The sequence below is a fragment of the Gymnoscopelus braueri genome (genome assembly GCF_963280865.1).
Source record: "Gymnoscopelus braueri genome assembly, chromosome: 8".
Lineage (NCBI taxonomy): Eukaryota > Metazoa > Chordata > Actinopteri > Myctophiformes > Myctophidae > Gymnoscopelus > Gymnoscopelus braueri.
The window spans coordinates 1243458-1264497 of NC_137609.1; the positions used below are offsets into that span (position 1 = coordinate 1243458).

The window sequence follows — 21040 nt, forward strand, 5'->3', positions numbered from 1 at the left end:
ACTGGCCAATCACAGTGCGTCTTTTCCGGGACTTGTCAGTGCAATGGCTCTCAACCAGTGGTCCGGGAACCACCAGTGGTCATTGAGGGGGTTCCAGGTGGTACCCAGCTAAATGATGGAGAGTTGATAATAACCAAATGGACCCTTATAGATCTTTAAATCTTGAGTATAACATTTCACACTGTCAAGAGTCAAATTGTTAAACATCTGCATTACTTACTAAACAAGTACACAATTAGAGAACGTAAACAATTGTTATTTTGACAACAGCTTATCGAACGATAACATATTCTACGTTTTGGGTGTGAGAGGCTAAAGCTTATCAAACGGTGTTCCGTGACTCAAATGCTGAATAAATAATGGACCTTGATATGAAAAAGGACCATGTCTCTTATTTGAATTTCACAAATAGAGTGTGGAGTTTGCCAAGTTCCAACTAACTAGATGCTGCGCACAGCTGTCAGCTGCTGCCTCTCAAAGGGTTAAGAGCTGGGTTAAGAGCTGGGTTACAAAAAGACCCACCCCCACCTGCCTCTGATTGGCCTACCGAACTTCCGCGTGTGTGACGCACACGGCAGCCCTGCGGAAGCAGGAAGCGCGCCCGAGATACAGACGCTTCAGAGCCGAATGAGGCGTCTACCTTTATATGTCTATGGTCTCCACACTGGGGAAAAGCCTTTCCTCTGTAAACACTGCGGAAAGGGTTTCAATGACTCGGGTAAACTGAAGATACACCAGCGTATCCACACTGGGGAAAAACCTTTCCTCTGTAAACACTGCGGAAAGGATTTCAACACCTTACATAACCTGAAGACACACCAGCGTATCCACACTGGGGAAAAACCTTTCCTCTGTAAACAATGCGGAAAGGGTTTCAATGACTCGGGTAACCTGAAGACACACCAGCGTCTCCACACTGGGGAAAAACTTTTCCTCTGTAAACAGTGTGACAAGTGTTTCCGTCAATTAGGTAACCTGACGACACACCAGCGTCTCCACACTGGGGAAGAACCTTTCCTCTGTAAACAGTGTGACAAGAAAGACCTTCAATGACTTAGGTAATCTTAAGAGACACCAGAGTCAAGCACTGGGGGGAAATATATAGTCCTCAGTGTGTTCGGGAGATTGTTCCCTGATTGGCCAACCCAAACTGTCGGCTTCACAGGTTGGCAGAGCGTTTTTTGCATCGCTAAGGACCCATGGAAGTGTGGTTTCCGGTGTGAAGTCGGCCGGATTGGTGGTTCCCCCAAAATATCTATTTGAAGATCATCAGCATGACCAACGTCATCCAACCTGGATCTGGGATTCCATGTGGCCATAGATATCATTGTTGTCGGGCAGAAACCTTGCATCTCCATATTTCTTTTTTTCATGTTTTTCTTTGTAAATGAATGTCCAACTTCGTCCTAGAAGAGTGTGGCAAAAACGTAGTTAAAATAGCAGATCTACAAGCTCAATTGTAGTTATGTCTATCTAGCCATGTCTATCTATGGCATATGACTGGGTCCAAGTTTGATCCTGATCCGATCCCCACTGACTTCCATTATAAAAATTAAAGTTAAATATAAGAGAATATATATAGAGTAAAACATGGGTTGAAACAAGACATTCGTTGTTGATCCGGTCCAGTAGTTAGACAGACCCTCTTATAGATGGCTCGCCATGCTGTAAAAACTGATGTTAACAAAAGGTTCCATGGTTTAATAGTCATTACTGCACCATGTTGTCCTGTTCCTTCATTCATTCATTCATTCATTCACGGTGACGCTTGCATTATTTTTTCATAGCTCTCCTGTACTTAACCCATTAAATCCGGGGACGCATCTACAAATGTCTTCTAAATCCAAACTGAAAGTTTTACGTTGCCATGTCAGTGGTGCTCAAACCTTTTCATGTCAAGGACCTCCAAAATGATATGTATTTGGCCGCGGACCCCCGTCTCAAAATATGTTGTTCCAGGGAACCTCCAGAAGCACAGATCGGAGTTAAAAATGTTTGCTTTATATTTTTTGCACAAATCTACAACAGATCTACAAGATACACAGATCTACAAGCTCACAGTGCGGCACTCTGTGCCGCGCTGTGAGCTTGTAGATCTGCTATTTTTGAATAGCCAAAGAAATCTTAAAATGACACAGATGCGTTCCCGGTCGTAATGGGTTAATGTGCATATGGTCATACAGTACACTTCAGTGTGCATGTTATGCATTATTCAAGTTGTCTGTGCATGACTGCACTACCGTTGTACTGAAGCCCTTTTTCCTCTACCAAGCACTTTCACCTTTACTGTATTTCATCCACGTGTATAAAACTGTTTGTCCGGCGTTTCTGGCAGTTACCGCGCTGACACGCAACGGTGCTTTTCATCACGTCGATCAGTGTGTTCAATCCAAGGGGCCAGCTTCCGACTCGTAAATTGAGTCTATATAGGAAGTGACAGCAGTTCATATGAATGGCCTGTAGCCTCACCGTTTCACCCCTGCTGGTGTCAGAAGTAAATAAGCTCCATTCAGGCGGATGGGTTTTTGCCGAACTTTACACTTGACTTTATTACCTTAATAAACATTGTCATAAATACTATATGCTTCCAGTCGCTAGTTTAAAGGTTTCATGACATTCAATTTTACAACACATTAACAAATTGAGTGCCAGTCGCGTATATCAACGCGAACCTACTTAGTTGCGCAACGTTCCAGTCGCGTAGATCTACGCCAACTGGTCTTTTTTTTTTTTTTCACTCACAGGTTCACTTTGCATTGTAGGCCTCGTTCGGTACGACACATTTCATTGTAGCACCACTGGAAATGGAATTATCCGGGATCCGGAAATTCCGATCCCATCCGCTTCCATTCTAAAGCGGACACTAAATCGCCATTTCTCGGTTGTAGTTTTTCTCGTCGCTGATTGCTGTTTAACTCATTCAGTGCCACTGGACGTCTAAAAGAGTGTTTTTAAAAAAAACATGTTCAGAACCCAAGATTTGCTGCTATATTCACTCTTTGTTTAACTTCTTACTGAAAAAGGCTGTATCTCGGCTCCTAAGCACTTTTTTTTTACAATGAATTTTGGCTGTGGCACTCAGAGCCAAAATTCCATAAATAAGCTGGGCACTGAATGAGGTCTGTGGCGACGTGAAAAAAACAAAAAAACAACAATAAAACGCTGGCACTGGTGAGTACATTATGATATCAAACTCTGGCATGGAATGTGTTAAAAGTCTTTGTCATGGTCCTTCCTTGTGTATACAAAGTTTTAACTGAAAATTCCACTCTAGTGAGCCATTGCAGGTGTTTTTCTCTCACATTTCTAAAGCCTTTTCAACTGCAATGAAAAAACTAATCTTTGCCTGCGGGTGTCGCTGTTGAGGGATTTTGCCTGTCAATCATCACCTCTGCTCCACCCCCCCCCCAAAGGAAAGGATAGGGGAGGGGAGGGGAGGGGCGAGGAGGGGAGTGGGCGGGATTAATGGCCTGTGACTTCACTATCCAAGGGCCAATCTCAGATTACTTTTCAGCCTAATTATTCAGAAAACCCCAGACCACAGATAATCCACTGAATGTTCAAAGTTCAGGTTTTTTGGGTGTAATTGAGGTCATAAAACCCCCCCAAAAAAAAAAAATGAATGTCATAAACCTTTAAAGTCTTCTTTCAATCACCATGATTTTTGGTAAATGGTGCGTTTTTGGTCAATTATGGTCCCATTTATTCTAAAATTGATGATAAAGTAGGAGGGGCGTGGCTACCTTGTGATGGATTTGATTGACAAGTTACACAACCAATATCATTCATTCCCCACCCCCGCTCTGGTCCCAACCAATAGCATTCATTTCCGAGTGCATAGGATATATATATATATATATATATAGAAGGATGGCGGATTTAAAATAGGCTTCAATTATGGTCTGTAGAGTCTATGGGCGTAACTTTGTCTATGGGTCAATCACTATGTTCGATCAGTGGGTAACCAGCATTGGTCGCCAGGTTATTGCATGGGTCAAATAGGCTCTCCCTCCTCTCTCTCTCTCTCCCTCCCTCTCTCTCTATCTCTCTCTCTCTTTCTTTCTGTGTCTCTTTGTTACTTGATCAAGCTCCACTCTGCATCACATACATAGCTCCGCTATGAGCTTGTAGATCTGCACATTTTTTTAAACCATCCACCCGCCCGCCAACCAATCACTGACAGAGAGACAACTTTAAACTTCATATAGACGATGATACACTGACTAAATGACATACCGTGTGCATACACAATAAATAGCATGTCTCATCCCAGAGTGGTTGGTTGTCACACCTATGATTAAGTTGTCTTCCTGCTGCCGTTATATTAGTCATTTCTGTGAGAAGCTGCTAGAGAAAAGAACCACAACATGTCATAGGATGACCTCATTGTAGTTACATCATCATGAAGTTACATCATCAGGCAGAGTGTGTCTGAATCAGTGGTGTAAAAGCAGTGGTTCTAAACCAGTGGTACCGGGGACCACCAGTGGTCCTTAAGGGGGTTCCAGGTGGTCCCCAGCTAAATGATGGAGAGTTGGTAACCAAATGGACCCTTATTAGATGTTTAACTCTTGAGAGCGTAACATGAAACCAAATGAACCCGTTTCATTTTACGCTCTCAAGAGTTAAATTATTGTTAAACATCTGTATTAGTTAATTTACAAGAAGTCTACACAATTAGAGAATGTAGAATAATTGTTATTTTGATCAACGTTTTGCCTGTTATCTCTCCTATGATACCACATCAATACAGCATGGATAGAATTGTGGACGAAATCTTATCCAATGATAACAAAATATTCAAAGTTTCGGGTCCCGAGAGGTTAAATGTCATCAAATGGTGGTTCTGTGGCTCAAATGCTGAATAAATAATGGCCTTGATATGAAAAGGGTTGAAAATCACTGGTGAAAAAGTAACAACTAATCAGGTATCACTGTACTCAAGTAAAGTAAAAGCACCTCAACATTGTACTTGAGTATGTCCATTGTTCAATACTTCATACTTCTACTCCTGTGTTGCTAATGCTTACGGATGGTCTCTGAAAATGTCATGTCAACAGTCATGTGTCTAGCATTTTTAAGACCTCAAAGCATTTTTAAGACCTCAACACAAATCTAAGACTTTCTTGGACTTTGTGTTTTTAAGTCCTCTATGAGACAATAAACATAAACATAAACAAATTACATATGTTTTAATACTTTGAAGACTTCCGCGGCACCCTGTACAGATACATAGATTCATACATAGATAGTCTTGTTAATCCCTTAAAGTCGGCCATACCAGCCCTGACAAAAAGGATAGTAATTTGGTAACAAAATGCCAGACGCCAGAGGGAGCCCATTTGAACTGGAGCAAGACCAACAGACACTCTGGACACAGCAACTGCTCCTAGCCTCGTTCCCAGCCTTACTCATTTGTGAAGAGAAAAGCCTGGTCACGACCTAATGCAGGGAGTGTCTATAGGGGCGGGACTTCTGCCGTACCCGTTTCCCCGGAAACAATATTTTTCGACCGACCAATCACGACACTCGTTTCATTCACAGAGAATGTAAAGAGATTTGTAATGTGTCAACGTCATTTCTTGGGGCGGTACTTCTGCCAAATTCCGGTACTTCTGCTTAGACACTCAATCGGCCAGGTCTTGCCCAGCGTGGACTGCACCTGTATGAGAATTGCAGAGCCCAGCACTGATGTGTTGTCATAATTATTCATTCTGAAGAAGACTTGTTTTAGTCAAAGTGTTAAGCTGGGGTTAAGCCAAAGTGTGCAGACTTTGTTTGTTTTGTTGTTTGCCTGAAGAACCACGGAGCTGTGTGTGTGTGTGTGTGTGTGTGTGTGTGTGCGTGTGTGTGTGTGTGTACCTGTAGGACCACAGCGGAGTGTGTGTTGGAGGTGAAGAAGCGTGTGTTGGAGGTCCCGGTCTTGGAGGCCTGAAGGTGGAGATGAGCAGAGGTCATGTCCCCGTAGCCCAGGGCCACCTTCATGTGGGCGTCGTCGTCCTCCACCAGGGATCTGACAGGAACAGGGAATGACATCATCATCAGTACCATCATTATCACCACCACCAACCGTGGCCAATCGGTCTAACCCAAGACGGAAATAGCAAGACATGCCATCTCCGGTTTACTCCCCGTATCAGCGTGACGTACTGTAGGTAGATGCCTTTTTAGGAGACGGGAAGCAGGTATATAGGAGTCTATTGATTCCAATGGAAGAGTGAAGGTGAACACAGCTTCTGAACCATTCTCTAGCTCCATGGTCACTGAACTAAATATTGGACCCGATCGTCACAAGACACACAAAATATACAAGATTGTCATACTAAAATGGCTTTTTCTTTTAGAAACAAACCAGGAGCAAATTTATTTGACTTTATTATCAACCTTTCTCTGTCTCAGCAACACACTCTCGCGGGATCTAGCAGGTGATTTTGCAAGAGAAACAAGCGGCCAGGTCTACGAAAACAAGCCTAAAAGAAGCGACTACGTCACATGATCGCACACACACACACACACACACACACACACACACACACACACACACACACACACACACACACACACACACACACACACACACACACACACACACACACACACACACACACACACACACACACACACACACACACACACACACACACACACACACACACACACACAGACGTGCCACAATTATTTAGCTTCATTTCTTAAAAAAAAAAAAAAAAAAAGTGCCATTACACTAAGTTAATTATTTTTCTGCAGTGTGCTAAAGAAGTTATTTAATAAGCATCCTCCTCCTCTGTAGAAGGAAAGTAAACAAAAACACAATTAACGTAACTGTAACTCAATTTAATTATGAGAAATGGGCACAACAAAGAGAGCTGGGGAGGAGGAACCACAGGGGACATTAACGCATTAAGACCGGGAACGCATCTGTGTCATTTTATAGATTTATTTGGCCATTCAAAAATAGCAGATCTACAAGCGAGCTTGTATATCTGCAAAAAAAATTTTATTGTGAAAATGTGTGCAAATCTTGAATAAATATATATATATATTTTTTTTTAACTTGAATCTTTGCTTCTGGGGGGGGGGTCCCTGGAACAACATATTTTGACATGGGGGTCCGCAGCCAAATACGTATCATTTTGGGGGTCCTTGACATGAGAAAAGTTTGAGGACCACTGATATATATTTTTCTTTACTGTTAGGAATCAAAAGACATTTGTAGAATCCCCCAGAAGCAAAGATTTGAGTTACTAATATTCACTTTAAAAATATATGTATAATTTATATTCAAAGATTTGCGCAAAGGTTCACAATTTTTTTTAAATAGCAGATCTACAAGCTCATAGCACGGCACTCGGTGCCGCGCTACGAGCTTGTATATCTGCTATTTTTGAATAGCCCAAAGAAATCTTAAAATGACGAAGAGATGCGTTCCCGGTCTTAATGGGTTAAAAAAAGTGGACATTACATAAACAAGATCATTCATAATAGTTCTCAAGTGTAAACACTGGAGGAGTAAATGAATGCAATCTCAAGTCTTCCAGTTAAAAGCTTTTTGATTTTGCCGTTGCACACAAACCCGGGAAAAAAAAGAAAACTAATTTGCGTTTATTTTTTTTCTAAAGCTCCTGGGACTTCTTGTACTGCCCCCCCCCCCCCCCCCTGCTGAAATACTGCTGATCCGTGGAGCTTTTTGTACATCAGAGAAATAAAAAAGAAAAGGCTGAATTCTAGGATTGTAATTATGGCCCAAAAACCACCAGACTGAACCAGGAAGATGGCTGTCCAGGTTGTCTGTTGAAATACATCCATAAAGGTGAACAATGTACTGGTCTTTAGGATTTATTCCATTGAATCTGGGAACGCATCCGTGACATTTTAAGATTTCTTTGGCTATTCAAAAATAGCAGATCTACAAGCTCATAGCGCGGCACCGAGTGCCGCGCTATGAGCTTGTAGATCTGCTATTTTTGAAAAAGAAATTGCAAATCTTTGAATATTATATATATATATATATAAATGTTTTACTTAAATCTTTGCTTCTGGGGGTCCCTGGAACAAAATATTTTGAGATGGGGGTCCGTGGACAAATACATATCATTTTGGGGGTCCTTGATATGAACAAAGTTTGAGAACCACTAATATTATAGCAACCTAAGTTTTTTTGAAAAACTGACATTTGTGGAATCCCCAGAAGCAAAGATTTGAGTAAAGAATGTTTGCTTTAAAAAACATACATTCAAAGATTTGCACAGATGTTTCATGATTTAAACAAAAAAATCACACCCAGTGTGAAGTGGGCGGTGTGGTCATCACAGTGGTCATCACAGTGATGGAAGCTCACTTCAAAAAACAATGGATTTTTTGAAGTGCATAGTCCTATTTATAGGTAATTAATGTCATCATGTGTCTCGCTAGCCAATCACAGTGCTGAATAGAGTCAGCCAATAGAGTCAGCCAATCACAGTACAGCTAGGGGTGTACTAATGAGCCAATCACAGTACGGATAATGAGGTGTCCCAACCCCACTTATAGGGGCGGCTACACCGCCCAAAAATAGCAGATATACTTGTAGATCTGCTTTTTCTGAATAGCCAAATACATCTTAAACGACACAGATGCGTTCCCGGGTTGAATGGGTTAAACGAGAGAAGTTCAGGGGTGCCAATGGCCTAGTGGTTGAGGCTCATACCACATATAGGCTCTATTGCAGCCTGACAGCGAGTCGCGAGTTTGATTCCTGAGCCCCGACAACCTTTGCTGTGTTGTCACTCCCCATCTCTCTCCCCGTTTCCTGTCCACTCTATGCTGTATCTACATAGGGCTGTAGAGCTCTGGTACAACCTTATTGTTATTATTAGAGGTGTAAAGATATAGTAACTGCATCGAAAAATCGATTTTAATTTTCAACGATCTACTATATCGATATGCAAACAGCAAAATATCATATCGTTTGACTTTGTATCATATCGAATCGTTTTGCAATGCAAATAATCAATTTTATCAATACTAAGTACTTTTAAGAAGAAAAAAGAGAAAGAGAGGTTTATATCCAGTGTCCAGGTATTTATTTTTCACAGAATATTTGGGTATATACATAGTTCTTATATCGATTTTAAATCATTGAATCGTTCTAAATTAACCTGTCCTGTATCGTTCATGTATCGTATCGACTAAATCCTTGAATCGAAATGTATCGTATCGTTCTAAATGAACCTGTATCGTTCATGTATGGTATCGACAACCATAAAATAAAATCTATTTAGCATTTAATATTGGTTATCATCAAAGGGCTACACACACACACACACACACACACACACACACACACACACACACACACACACACACACACACACACACACACACACACACACACACACACACACACACACACACACACACACACACACACACACACACACACACGTCCCCAGATGGAAGCATCCAGAAGTTAGAGGTCACCACCAGGCCACAGCAGCTTTGTCACTGTCCTCCCCAGGGACGTGCAGACAGAAGAGCCTCCTCCTCCACTCTGCTGCTGTAACAACTCTGGTGTTTCACGCCTTCAACAAGACACTGAACAAACAAACACCTCTAGAGATTGTATGGCCAAAAAGCTCAAAGACGTTCAAACACAGGCCTATACACACACAGATCTGTTCTGTTGCTTTGCAATATTTCCACACACACACACACACACACACACACTGGCTTCCTGGCTGCTGCCCAGCCTGTATGAGGACTTGCAAGGTGATCAAGGGCGTGATGTCACCCCCCCTCCCTACCTCCAGGATACCATCCAGCCCTGCTACACACCTTCCCACACACACACACACACACACACACACACACACACACACACACACAAACACCATATGTCCATCCATTCCCTACCACCCACACCCTGGACAACATTCCATGTGACCTACACTCCTCTCCTCAGTCAGGATTATACACACTCACTTTAAAAAAAATTGTGGCCTTAATTGATGGGGAGAGAGAGATGGGGAGTGACACGCAGCAAAGGCCGTCGGGAATGGGATTCGAACTCGCGACACACTGTCAGGCAGCCTAGGGTGCCCGGACAGCTACGCCAGCCCTCGCTTGGCAAATTCCAATACAAAAATGTCTGTCTTTCTGCATGGCCGTGTTACAAAATAAATTGAATTTGAGGGCCATATATATATATATATATATATATATATATATATATATATATATATATATATATATATATATATATATATATATATATATATATATATATATATATATATATATATATATATATATATATATATATATATATATATATATATATACACATATATATATGAATCGTTAAGGAAGCGGAATTGTTTACCCATTCAGTCCAGGAACGCATATGTGTAGATCTTGTAGATCTGCCATTTTTGAAAATGTGTGCAAATCCCTGAATATATATAATTTTAAAGTGAACATTTGTAACCGTCAAATGTCTCAACAAATGTCTTAATTTTTCTGAAAAACTATTGTGCTCAAACTTTTTCTTATCAGAATTATATGTTTTTGGCCGCCGACCCCCATCAAAATATGTTGTTCCAGGGACCCCCCCAGAAGCAAAGATTTGAATAAACAATTTTGTTTCGAAACAAATAGATGGTATTCAACACTAATATTCCAGATTTTTCAAAAATACAACAAAGCTCGTAGCGCGGCACTCAGTGCTATTTTTGAATAGAATTTTATAGAATTTTAGCTAAAAGTTGTAGCTAAAATGACAAATATGTGTTCCCTGATTGAATGGGTTCAAATCCTAATGGATCTTAACCCTGGTAACATTTTGTTCCAGACGAAAAGATTTCAACATCTTTCCAAACAGTGTTTGTTCAGTTCACTAGACAGTGTACATACAGTACCACCAGGTTGGGATAAACCTGAACCGACAGAGGAAAGTAAAAGCTATTTTAAACCCAGGTGTGGAGCACAGCGCTAGCGCTACCGCCCCAACACCGCACCGCACGGCCCGTACCGTTGTCGGCGCAGTTCAATTACCGGGCACAGGCATATCTCCTATATGTTATTCATACTTTTTCTAGGACGGGCCAATATTTGTGAACACGAGCAAAATCTCTCTCTCTCTCTCTCTACAAGGCAGAGTGAGTCCCACACACACTGGAAACTAGAGATGCGCGGATCGCGGTTTTAGCCGCGGTTGCCGCAGTTAACCGCAGTTTGGGTGGATTTGGGTCAATCAAATATAATGATTAATTAATATTGGATAAACCGCGGGTGAAATAATGCGGGAATTAAATTAACTAGACCATACCCGTAGGCGGATATGAGCACCCAAAGTGTGCAGTTTGGGTTATGCGGTGAGAACAGACAGTTTATCAGGGATCGAAAGTGAGTTTGTACTGTGTAGTGCAGTGGTTCTCAAACTTTTTCATGGCAAGGACCCCCAAATTGACACTTGTTAGCCCGCGGACCCCCATTTGAAAAGATATGCGAGGGACCCCCATAAGAGAAGATTTGTTTACGGCTGTAGCAGTGAATCTCAACCATTTTAATTTCAAGGTCCCCCAGTTTGACATGCATTAGGGCTACGGACCCCCATTTAATGGCATTTCTATCCCTTGGACCCCAGTTTGGTAAAATGTATGTTAATTTAACTGTGAGAGTGTACAAATGGAACCAAATGGACCCGTTAGAGTCCATTTGGTTCCATTTGTACACTGTCAGAGTTACAGACCCATAAGGGTCCATTTGGTGCCTAATCTATCATTTAGCTGGGGACCCCCTGGAACTCCCTCAAGGACCCCTGGGGGTCCCCGGACCCCACTTTGAGAACCAATGGTGTAGTGTGTACACGCACATCCCGTCGTGGAGGAACAGAACACCCACAAACACCCGCGCATATAAAGATCTAACAGGCGGAGCCGTTCCCCGTCGGCCGTTGCCAACACACACACGCGCGTGCGAGCCGTTGCGAGCGCGCACAAACAAACACACACACACACACAGGGCCGCTTCTCCCTACACGCACACTACACAGGCTGCGTGGGGCCCCGCCCCACGCAGGGCCCCTACCCACCGAAAAAATAAAATAAAATAATAAATAAATATATATTTTTTTTTTTTTTTTAACGGACCCAATCCGCCCAGAACCGCGCCCCAGAAGCAAAGATTTGAATAAACAATTTTGTTTCGAAACAAATAGATGGTATTCAACACTAATATTCCAGATTTTTCAAAAATACAACAAAGCTCGTAGCGCGGCACTCAGTGCTATTTTTGAATAGAATTTTATAGAATTTTAGCTAAAAGTTGTAGCACAAAAAAACGAACCCAATCCGCCCAGAACCGCAAAAAAAAACGCGGACCCCCGTGAAACATCGCGGACCCCATCGGCTGTTTTTTTTTTTCATGAAGAAATTTCCCTGGGGTCTCCAGGCCGTGACCTACAGACATGGCGAAGGAAAACTGTGAACACAGCCACGCATGCAAGATGTTGCACATGAACGCAGCAGCCGCACTGAGGCGCTCCAACACAAACACTCTGACATTAAGCTTCACACAACAAACATCAGCAGCAAACATTCACCACAATGACAAACAAATTACGTCCGCGCAAAAATAAGCGAGGGCTCGCTTATTTTGTCTTTCCCTCCCTCCCTCTCTTCCTCTCTCTCCCTCTCTGTCTCTCTGTCTGTGTCTGTCCGTCTATTCTCTCTCTCCCACCCTCCCTCTCTCTCCCTGTGTGTGTGTGTGCGTGTGTGTGTGTGTGTGTGTGTGTGTGGTGGGGGTGGGGGTGGGGCGGGGGGGACAGCCATGACGCAAGGGACTTTTGAGATCGCCATCCCCAAAATAGGTTGACTTATTGGGATACATGCGTGTGACTGGTCGCCCCTGCCGGTTCTCTGATTATTTTTTTAAAAATAGGCTCTGTCATGATTAATTGACCACACATATGAAGTGAAACAACTAAATTCTATCCAAACGATATGTTATAAGTGAATTCCGTGCGTCAAAGAAGAAGTTTGAGAGCGTTTAGTAAGCGAAAATAAGAAGTCAAGGCACTCGTACCCTGACTCGCACATCAACAATGGCTGCCGTTCGTCTTTTTCAGGCTGCGAACTCGCCACCTGATTGGCCAACTTTTGCTGTCAATCACAGAACGATGAGCGACGTTGCCATGTCCAGGTTTTGTAAGCGTGAAGTGGGTGTGAATTGGTTAGAGAAAGTGCGTCCACGCATGAGCAGTGCGCGGCTTTGTGTTTTTTCATGAAGCTGGTTGCTTGTTGCTCGCGCACGATCTAGCGCTGCGTTTGGCCTTCTTTTCATAGACCTTGTTGCTTGTAGGGTTCGTTTCGTTTGGCCTTGTTTTCATAGACCTTGCTGCTTGTTTCGCGCGCGAAACCTGGCAACGACACATGCGCAGTTTGGGGCACAGACACACGCACACACAGAGCCGGCTGGATTGGACGCGACGCATGCGCAGTTTGATCTCCCAAGACACCACCCAAGACAGACAGACCGACAGAGTTTACTCAAATTATATGTAAGATGATATCAATCTATAGACCTACAATAGCTTTTAAAAAGCACTAAATTTCACTGTGTGCGTTTGTAGTATTTTAATATTACGTCATTTTACACCAGGCACAAAATAGCCGCTCACTACATGTTGCTTTGCAGCCGGCCAGTGTTGCCAGGTTGCGACAACTTGCGAGAGAAATAAGCAGCCAGGTCTATGAAAACAAGCCCACAACAAGTGCCAAACAAAAGTCGCTTATAAAAAGCTTATAAAAAGCCGACATGGCAACAAAGTGGTTGAAAGCGAAAGTAACTCAATGAACTGAATGAAGACGTGCGCTTGTAGTTACCATGGTTGTGGATTGTATACAGTCACTGCATCGCGACAGTGGTGAGTGACATTGTTTATAAGAAAACTAACGTCAGGAAAATAACAATTATTTGGTGCGGTTGGTGCGGATCTATAAATAGGATGATATAATTACCGCGGGTGGATGGCGGATGGATAATGAACTTGTTAACGCGGATTTGGGTGACAAAAAAACCCATCCGCGCATCTCTACTGGAAACACAAAATGGAATCAGCTCTTAACCCATTTAGACCGGGAACGCATCTGTGTCACTTTTAGATTATATTATACTTGGGCTATTCAAAAATAGCAGATCTACAAGCTCATAGCGCGGCACCGAGTGCCGCGCTACGAGCTTGTAGATCTGCTATTTTTGAAAAATCTTGAACATGTGTGCAAATCTTTGAATATATATATTTTCTTTTTAAACAACATTTGTAACTCAAATCTTTGCTTCTGGGGGGTCCCTGGAACAACATATTGTGATGGGGATCTGCGGCCATAAACATTTAATTTTGGGGGTCCTTGACAAGAAAAGGTTTGAGCACCACTGATATAGCAACAATAGTTTTTCAGAAAAAACAAGACATTTGACAGTTACATATGTTCGCTTAAAAAAATGGCAGATCTACAAGCTCATAGTGCGGCACTCGGTGCCGCGCTATGAGCTTGTAGATCTGCTATTTTTGAATAGCCAAAGAAATCTTAAAATGATACAGATGTGTTCCCGGTCTTAATGGGTTAAAAAAACAGTCTGGGCTTTTGTCTTTTCTAGAGAAGGAATAGAGAAAGAGTGTGAAATGCCACCAGTACACATGGGGGGAGGATTTCATTTCAATAGCATTACCATAAAATGCTGACAACATTTCAGTGGATGTTTTTTTTTTCAGTATACCAATTGGTAAACCAATACCTATAATATAATAATAAAGTAATATAAACCATCCCTTTAAACTGGGTTATGGCTACATAACCCCGTTTAAAGGGTTTGGTAAGGGTTTGTTTAGAGCTGGTCACATTATGGTAAGAGTGAAGTTGATGTTACAGAATATATTTTTAAACCCTATACTTTGTCGTCTGACAAAATATCGAAAATAGCTGATCTACAAGACCACAACGTGTCACGTTGTGGGCTTGAAGATCTAGATGATGGGCTAGAAGATCAGCAAATGTCGCTTTTGATTTACATATTTTTGACTTTTTTTTATATAACATGCCCAAAATAGGGACGCCAGGTTGAAAGTGGTTTCAGTAATCTGTGAGTGAAAAAAAAAAAAAAAAAATCTACTATAAAATAAAATCTATTTAGCATTTAATATTGGTTATCATCAAAGGGCCACACACACACACACACACACACACACACACACACACACACACACACACACACACACACACACACACACACACACACACACACACACACACACACACACACTTATGGTGAGCATCACACCTTCATAGGAGCAGTCTGTCTGGACTACATCTGAACACCTTCACTTTACAGCCAAACCACATCAAGGTTATTATATCGTGTCTCCATCACCATCCAGAATAATAAATAAAACACCTCAACCAACATATATAAATTGCAACACCTCAGCACCTCCTCAAAACCTTCTGCCCCGCTCTCTGCCCTCCATTGAGGAGTGCAATTGACAGAGGGACAAAAGAGTACTTGTACCTATTATAGCTGAACGCATGGACCCCGTACCTCTGTACCTGACAGCAGTAACCTATACTCAGCATACAGTACATTAGAGGGGTCAGACACATTGGCCAGCCCAATGGTGGACTGCTCAAAAATGACCTGGGGGGTGATGGGGGGTGTGTTTGACCAATCTAAGGATCTCAGATTGGTCAAACACCAACTGAACACTATTTAAGCCCTATATGCCAGTTGTTCTCAAAGAGGGGTCCCCCAGGTCCTTGGGGGCGGTGTCAGATGGGGTCCCGTGGCCAAATACATACATACAAGTTTGAGAACCACTGCTATATATTTTTGTTCTGTTTCCTTTTCTCTTCAGTAATGGTCTCCATAGCATTAATTTGCCGTCGATTCGTTGATATATAATTTCGATTCAATTAAGCCTAAACATGCTTCTCTATTAATCAATGAATATTGAAAAGTCTCAGTTGTGGCACAGAACGTTTTAAAACTACAGGCTTAGCACCAGCATGACCAATCAATACCCAACCCTGTCCCTGATCAATAGTCGCACCCAATGGAAAAACACTGTAGGCACTAACAGGCTCACAGCCGTGATGTAAGGTGTTTATTTACACTTCAACATGCACTTCACACACACACACACACACACACACACACACACACACACACACACACACACACACACTTAGTACGTAAGTAAAAGTATCAATACTGCAACGTAGAAATGCTCTGTTACAAGTAAAAGTCCGCATTCAAAATGTACTTGAGTAAAAGTACAAAAGTATTCACTGAAAGTACTCATTTAGCAGAATGTCCCATTTCACAAGTTTCCAAATGCATGAAAATGCTTTGAAAATAGCCGATCTACAAGCAAAGCGACGCGTTGTGAGCTTGTAGATCGGCTAAAATAGCCTAAGTATGCAAAAGGATGAAGTGGTTAATGTATGTCTTGTAATGATAATCACAATGTACAAAGTAACAAGTAACTAAAGTTTTCAAATAATAGTGGAGTAAAGGTACAATATTTGCCTCTGATGTAGTGGAGTAGAAGTAAAAGTAAAAGTACTGAACATTGGAAGTACTCCAGTAAAGTAAAAGTTCCTCAAAATCAAAATGTTACACCACTGCGCACACGCACGCACACACACACACACACACACCTGGAAATTACAACAGAAATCGTCCCATTCTCTGTCTCCATCTCCACACATCCGTGTCTCCTGCCATCATGGCTGTTCTTAACCGGCTTTAAACCTAAGCCATTTCCCACTGGCTTCCCTCCAGACAGAGATCCCAGGTCCCATCAGGGCTAAAAGGATCATAGAAGTAGGTTTTTTTGTGTGTGACATAATGGGCTGCTGATTTCTCGGCTAGACAACAGGATGAAGGTAGAGGAAACCACAACAAGGTTGGGTGAGGTTTCAAACGTTCAAACACAGGTATGCGTAATTGCTACAAATTGAACGCCGTCTCAGAAAGCCAGTGTTGACAAGTCAGATAGAAGCACAGGTAACTTAACCCGTTAAGACCGGGAACGCATCTGTGTCATTTTAAGATGTCTTTGGCTATTCAAAAATAGCAGCTATAAAAGCGCTATGAGCTTTTTTTAATCATGGAAAATGTTTGCAAATCTTTGAAAAGCGATTTAAAACTTTTTAACTCCGATCTGTGCTTCTGGGGGTCCCTGGAACAACATATTTTGAGATGGGGGTCCGCAGCCAAATGCATATCATTTTGGGGGTCCTTGACATAGAAGGGTTTTTAGATATGTATTTGGCCGCGGACCCCCATCTCAAAATGTGTCGTTCCACGGGCCCCCAGAAGCAAAGATTTGAGTTAAAGCAGATCTACAAGCTCGTAGTGCGGCACTCGGTGCCGCACTACGAGCTTGTAGATCTGCTAATCTTTTGAAAATAAAAATAAATCTAAAATGACAAAGATGCGTTCCCGGTCTTAATGGACAGACACAAATAGAGTAAATACCAGCAGGCTTTATGGGCTACACCTCCATTTAGTCATAAAGTAAACATGTGTAACTGTAACCCGTCATTATCTAATTATGGTCTTTGTTACGCCGAAGAGGAGAGAGGTGAACACAAGTTTACCCACACACACTATGCTGTCCTAGACGGCAGGGTTGCCACATTCTGTGAGAGAAACAAGCAGACAGGTATACGGAAACAAGCCCAAAAGAAGCAACTAGGTTGCCACACACACACACACACACACACACACACACACACACACAAACCACTTAAAACCTATATACACATCGACTATTTGAAAATGGGCGATGTATAATGGCGATCTACAAGCTCACAACGCGCTGCATCGAGACGCTTGTAAAGATGTTTCCATTTGGGGGGGGGGAATAGCATATCTACAACATAAATCCCTGGCACAGAATATTTTCAGATGGGGGGGGGGTCTGCGGACAAATACATATTAATTTAGGGGGTTCCTTTCACATGAAAAGGCTTAGGGTTTGAGAACCACTGGTTTAACCCATTAAGACCTGGGACGCATCTGTGTCACTTTTTGATTTGAGCTAAAAAAGCATTATTTTACACTTTGGCTATTCAAAAATAGCAGATATACAAGCTCATAGCGCGGCACCGAATGCCGCGCTACGAGCTTGTAGATCTGCTATTGTTTTTAAATCGTGAAAATGTGTGCAAATCTTTGAATATATATTGTTTTAAAGCGAAAATTTTTAACTCAAATCTTTGCTTCTGGGGGTCCCTGGAACAAAATATAATTTTACATATCATTTTGGGGGTCCTTGACATGAAAAAGTTTGAGCACCACTGATACAGAAACATACGTTTTTTTAAAAAAACTGTTTATTTAGAAGACATTTGTAGAATCGGCTTCAGGTCTTAAAGGGTTAAACAACATTAGGAAGGAAGCCCAAATAAGCAACTACACTTTAGAAACAAGCCACAAAAAAACCTGCAACCACCAATATTTGCGAGCGACTTTACAGAAAGCCCAAAGTCGCTTAAAATAAGACTAATAAGGCTGACAGAGGGGTAGACACACAAGGGTTTTTTCAATTTCATTATGAAATGATGACTTAAGCCCCATTTCAGAAACAGTAAAAGTTGTCTATGTACAAGCTCACAACAACACATCGCACCACATCAGGTTGTGAACTTGTAGAACTTTTGAAAAATGTCTTGCGACCCTGTGAAAACAGATCCGTGATGACCCAGAATAGGTCACAATGTTGGAGAACCACTATGGCAGGGGTCTTCAACAAGGGGTCCTGGACCCCCTAGGGAGGCCGCCAGATCTGTATGTGATAGGGACTTTTTATTTTTTGTTTTACATTAACCACTTGAACCCAGTGCTCTAAGCTGAAAGTGACTGGAGTGTGTCTCATCTCTCTCCAAAAGCCCTTGAATATGATGGAATATGATTAAGGATTACTGTGATTATGCTAAACTCGCATTTCATGTCACACACACACCATCCAGTAAGAACTCTTAACTTTCTCTAGCCCCCCCGAAATAAAATCACAAGAAAACGACACAGATATTTTCCGATATTATAGTTTTATGCTATCATCATCGGTCGATAATATCGGACATCCCTACTCATTACTGCTACATTTAATGTAAGATCATTACTGCTACAGACAGATACAGGTTTTGCTACAGTATATAACAGTGGTTCTCAAACTTTTTCATGTCAAGGACACCCAAAAGTATTTGTATTTGGCCGCGAAACCCCCATCTCAAAAATTTTTTGTTCCAGGGACCCCCACCAGAAGCTAAATTTTAAGTTAAAAATGTATACATTCAAAGATTTGCACACATTTCCACGATTTATTTTCAAAAATAGCAGATCTACAAGCTCATAGCGCGGAAGAAATCTTAAAATGACACATTCAAATGCGTTCCCGGTCTTATAAGATCGATAATGCTACAGGCATGTACACATTTTAATGTAAGATCATGTAATGTAATCACACATTAGTCTCAGTGCTATATGGGCACCTCTCCACTTTATGACCACGTCATAACTGTGAGGGCGGAAATTCTTCTCTCTCCCTTAAACCTCTTCATCTCTGCATGAATAACTAAGACTTAAAGGGCTTGTAAAGTCATTATTGTTTGTGTCTGCTCGTCTCTCCAGCTCTTTAGTAAACAGAATAATACATTATGAGGTGGGGATACACATTGTATCCAACCAGGAGTGAGATCCCCACGAACAGTATTTAACAGCTTCAATTGTATAGTGTTCCAGTTAGATTTTTTTTGTTTTGTTTGTTTGTTTCATCTCTTCCAATCTCACTTGTTTATCCTGTATGCGTTCTCTCTCTTGAATGGATCAAATTTAGTATCCTGACCTAAAAAAAATAATTTTCTGTTTAATAAAGAGCTGGAGATAACACACACTCTATAGCAATGAGTACTATGAGAATATAGAGCCATTTAACATTTCAAGTGGTTTTGTTTTCATGTTCCAGATATACATCACAGCATTCCTAAAACGTTCAGTTGGCTGTTGTAAATACAACAGCCAACGGAATAGAAACACCATCAAACGGCCAAACTTGGACAAACAACAACCGACAACATAAGAGATGACGCGCACACACACACATTTTAACAATTTATTTATGTCCACACAAAAGGAAATGTATACAAGGACACAAATATTACGGTGCAGGAAAGTTACATCCACAAAGTCAAGGCATAGTATGTCCTCATGATACAACAAGCATGTCATGTGACCCAGCCCTCCGTGGGCACCAGCAGCAGTGTCTCCGCATGGCGGCTAACAATCATAGCAGAGACAGCACAACGCTCTGCCAGCCCTCCTGCCTCGTTTCTGGGCATCCTAAGTTGTCGAAACCCGCTCTAACAACCAGTCTTGCGGGCAGCATATCCCAGGCTGGACCACCAGAGGAAATAAAGTTCCCAGTCCACTCCTGCACTGCCGCCCGTGTCAAAGCGCTCTCTGTAGCTGCTCCCACGAGCCCGAACGTCTGTCCACCCATTTAGTCCATGAGCCAGACAAGATTTCATTATCGAAAGAGTGGGCAAAACCATACCTATATTAAATTGTTCATAGGGTCAATACGAGTAAATAAATATATGATAACCTCTCCACAGGAGCAGCTTTTTCATGGTTATCACACATTTTTATCACAAATTAGGCATTTAGTCCATGAGCCAGAGCCCCAAAATTGAGCCAGATATTGAATATTCCCTCGTTAAAAACCTTTGACTCCAACATCTTAACAAAATGAAATAAGAATGTTGACTCTGGCTTTGTCCAATGTTCCAATGTTGATTCTGGAAAGTTATGCAAATGTAGGCATATTTTCCTAATGCCTAATTTGCATATTTAAAATTAAATATACAATTTCAGAAAACTTGTAATACGATAAATCATTGTCTTCATGCAAGTAATCAACTCAGGAAGTTTCATTATGATAACTCTTTTTAAAATGTTGTCATTTTTTCACCTGTCATGTACGTATGGGGAAAATAAC

At 41.7% G+C, this 21040-nt stretch overlaps 2 protein-coding genes across 4 annotated transcripts in view; both read right to left on the reverse strand.

Moving 5' to 3' along the window:
* Positions 1 to 21040, reverse strand: part of LOC308089674 (parvalbumin beta-like) — a 238267-nt gene that overhangs the window by 113264 nt on the left and 103963 nt on the right. The gene's annotated exons all lie outside the window — the stretch shown is intronic.
* klhl13 (kelch-like family member 13) overlaps positions 1 to 21040 on the reverse strand; it is a 111541-nt gene that overhangs the window by 53617 nt on the left and 36884 nt on the right. For all 3 annotated transcript variants that reach the window (XM_080435419.1, XM_080435421.1, XM_080435420.1), the window contains one exon: positions 5863 to 6013. In XM_080435419.1, coding sequence (XP_080291545.1) covers positions 5863 to 6013 — 151 coding nt within the window. The remainder of the gene's footprint in view (positions 1 to 5862; positions 6014 to 21040) is intronic.